The 8,331-nt window shown below is 44.5% G+C and overlaps 1 protein-coding gene across 2 annotated transcripts; it reads left to right on the top strand.

The window, feature by feature from the left end:
* The first annotated feature begins 377 nt into the window (after positions 1-377).
* Positions 378-6,800, top strand: LOC118559147 (fibroblast growth factor 18-like). 2 transcript variants are annotated; one of them, XM_036129858.1, is made up of 4 exons: positions 378-585; positions 724-901; positions 4,977-5,083; positions 5,199-6,800. In XM_036129858.1, the coding sequence occupies exons 1-4, from the start codon at positions 556-558 to the stop codon at positions 5,469-5,471; spliced, it is 588 nt and encodes a 195-aa protein (XP_035985751.1). In that variant the 5' UTR covers positions 378-555; the 3' UTR covers positions 5,472-6,800. The 2 variants fall into 2 exon arrangements, with proteins under 2 accessions (XP_035985751.1, XP_035985750.1); XM_036129857.1 differs by having other exon boundaries at positions 379-585; positions 721-901.
* The last annotated feature ends 1,531 nt before the right edge of the window (positions 6,801-8,331 follow it).

Genomic DNA, 8,331 nt, shown 5'->3' with positions numbered 1-8,331 from the left:
ACATGTCTTGGTAGCGCTTGTTCACACATATTCCAAGCATCTCCAAACGTAACCACAATCCGCCGCTCTTAAAAGCCACATCACAGCTGAATGAACACCTGTAGTCCAGCGCAGCTGTCTACATACACAGAGCGGCCAAATGAGCCAGCCCGTTTCCTTAGATGTCCGAACCAAAAACCTTCTCTACTCGTCTCGGCATGTTTGCCATTTCGGTTGTTGGTCCAGCCGGGTCATTTGTAGGCCAGATTTTTTTGGAAGGGCAAAAGTCACAGACGGGTCAGAAAGTGGGTTCGGACAGGAGGCTGTAGCGTTACCGTAAACACCGCTCTGGTGTTGTCTGGCTTTCGATTCCTGGACAATCTGCCGTTCCGTATGTCAAGTCGCTGTGCCTGCCTCACGCCCAGGAGTGTGACTAATCACCCGAGAAGGAAATGAGATGTCGAACAGAGAGAACAGAGGAAAAGAAAGGAATGGAAATGATGGTGTCATGCCCAGCTCTTCCAAAATTTTATATTTCTTAACTCATCTGTTTCTGCTTTTTCCAGATGTATCCAGATGTTACTGGTGATGTGCAATCCCTTGCAGGTGAGAGACGGCATGCATCAGAAGAGAGCGCGGTGTGGCGTGAATGACGTGTTGTATATTTGATTTTATGCACAGTTCTTCAAAAGGTCTTCGCAATCCTCTGCCAAACTGCGGATGTGCTTGTGGGTGTTCCAGCAGGTACTTGGCGTGGATGGAGTCAACTTCAGCGTGCACGTGGAGAACCAGACGCAGGTGCGAGACACCATGAGCCGGAGACACCACCGAGTCTACCAGCTCTACAGCCGTACCAGTGGCAAGCACGTCCAGGTGCTGGGACGCAGAATCAGCGCCAAGGGAGAGGACGGAGACAAATATGGTAAGACACACAAACACACATGTATAGGGAAAAAGCTTAGCTGCTGAAATGTGCTCAAGCCGTGTTTGCACATGCATGGAGGGCTTTGCAAAATTATTCATACCTCATACTTTTTTGTATTTTGTTTTTCCACATCAAAACCCAACATTTTTACATATTTTATTGGGATTTTATGTGCCAAAATCAACACATATTACAAAAAAAAAAAGGTTTTTCTTCTTTTTCAGAGATCTGTAGTAGATCAATAAAAAACAGACAGTATCATGAAAACCAAGAAAACACTTTTGAAAGGTTAAAGATAAAGCTGTGGACATTTTTAAAGCAGGATTAGGACATAAAATGATATCTTCATATTCAAACATCTCACAGAGCACCATTCAATGCATCAGATAGTCGTGAAAGAAAACTCTGCAGGCGGCTGCAGAAGACTTGAGACTAGGTTCAGTTTCCCACAGGACAACGACCCTAGACAGAAAGCCAGGGCTGCAGTTGAATGGCTCAGATCAAAGCATATTCATGTGTTAGAGTAAACTTGGAAGTTGCTGTTTGAAAAAGCTGTTCACACAATCTCACTGGGTTTAATGAAGTCTCTAGTTGTGCAAAGCCGGTAGACTTGACGATGTATTTGGAGCTAAAGGTACAGACTGCAGAGGCAGAATGCAGATGCATGCCACACAGTTATATTTTGAAAAATCTCTGAAAGCTATGTATCATTTCCCTCTACTTTCATTCACAGCGATGCACAAGTCTGTGTTTGTCTACTGCATGGAATCCTATCAAATACAGTGTAGTTTGTGTTTTGCAGTGTATCAAAATGTGAAAACGTTCAAGGGCTGTGAAGACTTTGGGGAGTCACTGTAAGAAGACAAAGACCTTAAAAGTTGACCAGATGCATGCATCAGTGGAGATGCACATAAAAGCGCACATACAGGCCTTCCATGGCTTTGACAAAGGGGCAGTGAAGCTTGTCTTGGGAGTACAAGACCACATTGACTGGCTGCAGACTCAATGATTCACAAGAGAGAAGACATAGAGAGAAAAGGTGTCACTAAAGAAAAAAAAAGAAGTGTGAGTTAAAGGAAGAAGCCTCACAGATAGAGCATCAGTACCGAGTGTTAGAAACTCATCTCTTTCATCGATCCGACCATTGATTTTTCATCCTTCCTGTTGTCTCCTCTGGATTTTAAACAGCAGGCTTCCTTTCCCTGCCTCCATCTATCGTCTGACCCTCTCTCCGTCCATCCCCCAACAACCTTCTCAACCTCCTGCTACATGTGTAACGATGGTTAAACCGTTCTTAAACAGCACAGACTCAATTAAGTATTGCCATATTCATATTTGTCTGCTGGCACATGCTTTTCATTGATGTCAGGTAGATTTCATGTCCCTTTCAGGCACAGCGTGTTACCACCTGAGCAGAGATGCCCCTGTTTTTATATGACTGTTTGAATTATCATGAATTTACTAAAAACAGCCCAACAATTAAACCAATCATGTCTGTGTTGGGCACAGAAGCAGAGATAATAAATCTGAAACAAGTGCATGGCAGCATAAAGATGAAGAGTACGAGCAGAAGGGAGAAGATGAGACAGTTGGGGGAAGAGAGATGAAGGAGGGGGGGGGGCAAGAGGGAGGGAGGTATTGATTTCTGCTGACCCCTTTGTTGACTAAGGTCATGTAGGAACCGTTTTAGGATTTATTTTTAAACAGGCACAAACACTCTCCAACGGGTGTGCAGTTTAGTGATGCGCCGGACGAGCTGCCTGGAAGGTTGAACGCACATCGCGCACCTGCACACACGCCTCTCTCACACAAACACACGGGGGGGCACGGGAGCACATGTGCACGCCTTGAAACAACACGATCACAGGCGCTCAGGCCGCGTGTTTTCTGGCTCCCCTTGGCTGCCTCGTTTCTCCCGGCTGTTATCTTTTTATCCTTCCCGAGGCCCATGTGCGGCCAGAGTCTTCGCATCCAGGTGTGCCATCAGCCTCCTTTAACTGCCCTCTGATATTTACACCTGCCTGGCATTTATTAGCACAGGTAACAGGAGCTATGAGTTTTCCAGGCTGCCAATCAGTGACAATGCCTTGGCTGGTACAAATTTAATATTAACTGCAAAAGTATTCACACCCTTTTCAAACTTTTTTTTTTCCCCACACAGTGACCACAAACTTTATATTTTCGTGAGATTTTTATGGCATGAATTAGTGCATGACAGCACATAATTGGAAACTGGAAAGAAAAAGAACAAAGGGTTTTCAAAACATTGCAAATGAAGATCTGAAAAGTGTGGAACGGTTCAGCCCCTTTTGCTCGGATACCTCCAAATAAAATCTAGTGTAGCCGATTGCCTTCAGAATTCACTTACCCTGCAAGCAGAGTTTACCTGCGTCTGCATGTTCGACCGTGGCTCTGTGGGTAGAACAGTGGTCGTACAACGGGGAGGTTGTGGGTTTGATTCCAGCTTCACATGTCGTTGTCTTCCTAGCAAGGCACTTAACGCCGAGTCGCCTACCAATCTGTGTATCGGTGTATGAATGTGTGCGTGTTAATGAGTGTGATTAGGTGAATGTGGCTACAGTATAAAGTGCTTTTGAGTGGACTAGAAAAGGCCTTAAGTCAATTTACCGGTGTGTAACTTAAAATCACAGGCTGCTTTCAACAAGAAATTGAAAGCAGAAAAGCAGCTATGAGACCCATGGTAACTCTGGAGGATCTGCAGTGATCCACTGCTCAGGCGAGAGAATATGTTGGCCGGATAACTATTAGTTGCGAACGCCACAAATCTGGCTTATGTGGAGGAGAGGCAAAAAGAAAGCTGTTGCTGAAGCCAGGCCATTAGAAGTTCCAGTTCATGTTTCTCAGCCTAACAGGGCAAACATGTTGAAAAAGCTACTCTTGCAAAATGAGCCCAAAGTATTTTTTTTATGGATTTATTTCTTGCCTGTGTGGAAAAACAAGATTTGTGGCAGGAAACTGCTGGTCTCCCTTAACACACAATCACAACAACAAAACACGGTGGTGGCAGCATCATGCTTTGGCGAGGCCTTTCTTGTGAAGGCACTAGGTAAAAAGGTCAGATTATGTGGAAATGGCTTTGCTGAAAGAAAGCCTTTCAGACGCTGCAGAAGCCTTTAGACTGGAGGTCCAGGACCAGCACGACAACAACCCCATACATACAGGCATGGCTGATACCGAATGGTTTAGAATGGCTTCAGACCTAAATCAGATTGAGAATCTGAGGCAGCACTTGAAGATTTATGTTCACAGATGTTCTCCCTTTTATCTGAGTTACTTTGCTAAGAATGTGGGGCACAAATGTCAATCTCTACATGCGCAAAGCTGATAGAGAGACACCCTAAACGATTTAAGGCTGAAATACAGTGAAAGGTGGTTCTACTGGCCCTGTGATAGACTGGCGACCTGTCCAGCGTGTACCCTGCCTCTCACCCATTGACAGCTGGAGAAAGGCACCAGCACCCCTCGCGACCCCATAAGGGATAGACATGTTAGAAAATGGATGGATGGATGGATGGATGGATGGATGGTGGTTCTACTGAAGATCAGAATGCAAGAAACCTTTTGGATGACCTTGAAGAAACAGGAGAAGTCTAGTTGCTTTATACTTATGCACTTAAGATGGTTTCACAATGTACTCGCCCAAGGGGGTTCAACACTCATACACAAATGTTCATACTAGTCAATTACATGGTAGTCTATTATATAAAATCCTAATAAAGTACATAAAGTTAAGGCTGTGGTTGTAATGTGGAAGAAAAAAAGTTAAAACGTTCCAGCTGTATGGAAACTGCAATCTGCAAGACTTATTAGGTTTTGAAACAATTTTACATTGAATTTGGCAGTGAAAGTATTGCTTTTTCCTGTTACCATAGACCACAGGAAGCCTTAAACAAAAAGGGCATCAAAGGTTTTGGTTTCTAAATATTTGTCCTGTTAAATACAAGAGCCTTTGATAAGTTTAAGCTATGAAAATAAAAGACGACCGTGCGGCACTTTTCCGCACACTTGCATCTCTAATGTCTGTCTGTTTCTCTGTCTGTCCCTTAATAAGCCCAGCTTGTAGTGGAGGCAGACACCTTTGGTAGCCAGGTGAGAATCCGAGGCAAAGAAACCAACTTCTACCTGTGCATGAACCGCCGCGGGAAGCTGGTGGGAAAGGTGAGACTTTTTTTCTTACTGGGAAGCGTTAATGAAACAATATCACAAAGCCTCCTGACGGCCCTCTCTTACGCCTTTGTATATAGACCTGCGGTTTTTGTGCTCTCTCTCCCAGAAGGCCAGTAACCGAAGCGCTGACTGCGTCTTTGTGGAAATGGTCCTGGAAAACCACTACACGGCTCTGATGTCGGCGCGCTACTCGGGCTGGTATGTCGGCTTCACCAAACGGGGGCGTCCTCGCAGGGGGCCCCACACGCTCCCCAACCAGCAGGACGTACACTTTATGAAACGCTTCCCACCGGGGGAACAGCCTGACCTCACCACACCCTTCCGCTTCACAACCATCAGCAAGCGGGTCAAAAGGGTCCGCGCCACCGGGACACGCTAGCAGCGGCTAACCCTGGCACCCGCTGTCTTGACGAGCAAAAGCCTCACCCTGAGCCTCCAAATGGCTAACCCAGTCATCTCTTCTGTTGCACTCGACTGAACGTCCATCCCTTTGTTGTGACAAATATTGACCAGAGAAGCGATGAATCATTAATGGGGTTCAGCTCTAAGAATCCTAATTAAACACTCCAAGCCCCCGGTTAGGCATCATTTCTCTAACTTTTTGTTCCCTTTACTGGACCAACTGGACTGTATCTCCAGTAATGCTGGAAACTCAGAAGGAGCGAAAGAGAGCCTTCAGGTCGGTCAAGAGTCCGAGGCAGGACAGCCTTGATTCCGCCATCACATAACCCCACCAAACCCGTCTGCTGTCAATCGTGGGATTTTAACTGGACCATACAGAGAGAGCATGGCTGGGAAAAGACTTGCCGAACAAGACAATGAGCGCTTAGCCGACTGACAAAGGGAACATCAGAACATGAAAAACGTCCCAGCGGACAAAGAGACAGAGCGATCCGCACGGATCCAGAGGACATACAATGGACTGCTGACATGTGATGCACTTATCTGTCTCACCACCGAACTCGCGGGGACCTGCGAGACTGTTGGACGGGACGGCAGGACGCTAACCAGAAGGATGAATGGGGAAATATTAGAGTGACTGACATTGAATATATGCATGTTGTTGAGAGGATGACAAGAAAACGTGTATCGCATGAGTGCTTGGAGATCAAGTCACAAGGGGTTCTGTGCGGTCCCTGCACGAACCGGGACGACTCAACGCAAGGGACCGAAGCTTTACGAACAGGAATGTACTAAATAGACCAAGCCGCACCAAATCCTGCCAACAAAGCACTGCAAACCAAACCAACTGCGACCAAAGACAACTGGGGACCTTCTTTATGATTCCTCCTCTTTCTATGCCCCTCCCCCCCCCGAGGACACTACATCCACAGCTTTAAGGTGCAGAAGGTGATGAGTGCTTGGCTAAGCCCAGTGGGGAGGGCGCCTTCTCCAATAGCATTGCTATAGAAACGACCCAGGGGGACGATGCTCCTGTGAGATACCGTTGATACAGAGTGCTGCTACCAGGACATTCAGTGGAACAACCCAAAGTCTCATGCATACACACAGGGAAAGAAGAATTAAAGGGAACAATTTATTGAAAGTATAAATATATATATATTATATATTAAAGAAAGACAGAAACGTAAATAAGCAATCTTACTATGATGGTTACTATAATTATTACGATAAAATTATTTCATTTATTTATTTCAGCTCTGTGTGCAGCGGTCTTTCTTGACTCAGTAAACCTTTCAGAAACATCTCAAGCGTCTCGCGACCTCTTTTAAACGGTTTCGTCACTTCCTCTTTTCATGCTAACACTTAATTTAAGTTTGCAGATTGTTTCGTTTGCCAAGTTGCAGACATTGCACACCATTGTCTAGCTTCTTTCAGTAAATTATTGTTGGTGCGGTCACTTTTCTAGCTTTTAGATATCTTTTTTTGGTAGAGTCTTTTGATGGGGGAGTGGGGGGGGGGTGACTAGCACAGTTCTTCCTTTTTCAGCCTCAAGTCACAAATTCAAAACTATAACGATAGAATGGCAACATAATGAGCAAAATGCTAGTGTGGTTAATATTTTGATCATTTTGAGCATCATCTTATACTCATTTTGAACCTTTTGCAATGTATTTCAACTTTTTTTCATGGTAATTTGGCAACGTACAGCTTTAGTGATTCTTAAAAAACAAGAATTGGGTGAAAAGGCCTGAAATCTATGGATTTAGAGGAATACATACATACACTGCTACTAGTATTTGATAAAATGCCCCTAATGCTTTTTGTAGCAGGAACTCAGGCTGATTGTTCCTCTTATGGATGAGGTTAGGCCCATTCAAGAAGCTTAAGGGTAGCCTACTTTATCCACTCTAGAACCAGTTCTGTTGCGTTAGGATCATTTTCCTTTTGGAAACTCGACTGTAGCCATGTTTCAACCAGCTGAACTCAACTGTTACCCCCAGTTTAAATAAAATTGGACCCAGGAACCAAAGGGCTGGTGCCTGTCATAAAAGTGAAGGTGCTGAAACACCGGAGTCACTGTCCAACATGTCGGCCAAAAAAGAAGTGCCTGCACCAAACTTGAAACTATCAAATATGACTAAGATTACCAGCCACTCAGATAGACGAGCAGATTGCCTTACAAGGCAAGTGTTGTAAAACAGGTGGGTCACAATGACAAGACATATGTTTGGAGGAAATGAGTCTTGTCTTCCAAACCTAGGAAGAGTTTATCCACTTCCAAGCATGGTGGTGGTTGCATCAAGCATAGGGTCCATTTCCCTGCCAGTGATGTTTGTACACAGTGCACAAAGTGGGCTGAAAACGAAAGACGACTACCACCAAATTCTTCAATATCACCTCAAATCAACAGAGATGGTTAAAAATTTGACAATTTGGTGTTCCAATAGGAAAATGATCCCAAACAAACATCTTGGAAAGTATGCATGCCTTGATTAAGCTTCTGTAAATGGCCCCGACCTCAATACTTAAATCTTTTTAAAGGCCGGGTCTCTGCATTTTAATTTATGAAGAATGGCCGAATGTTCAACCAGGATGCTATGACCTTTAGTCAGGGACATGTATCCAAATGTTATTGAAGGTACATTTGATATTTGCGCTTATGTTAGATTTGACTATAAATTTGCGTTTTTTAATCCTTTAGTTTATTGTATGGCCATTCCACTCCCTCAACCTATACAGCCCAAATGAACCATTCATAGTCCAATATATAGGGACGATTATAACAATCAGAGCATGTTAACTTCTGACTGCAGGCCTCCCAACAACAGTGTACG

This window comes from Fundulus heteroclitus, unplaced genomic scaffold, assembly GCF_011125445.2.
Source record: "Fundulus heteroclitus isolate FHET01 unplaced genomic scaffold, MU-UCD_Fhet_4.1 scaffold_239, whole genome shotgun sequence".
NCBI classification, from domain to species: domain Eukaryota; kingdom Metazoa; phylum Chordata; class Actinopteri; order Cyprinodontiformes; family Fundulidae; genus Fundulus; species Fundulus heteroclitus.
This window is presented reverse-complemented; position numbering and strand designations above follow the sequence as displayed.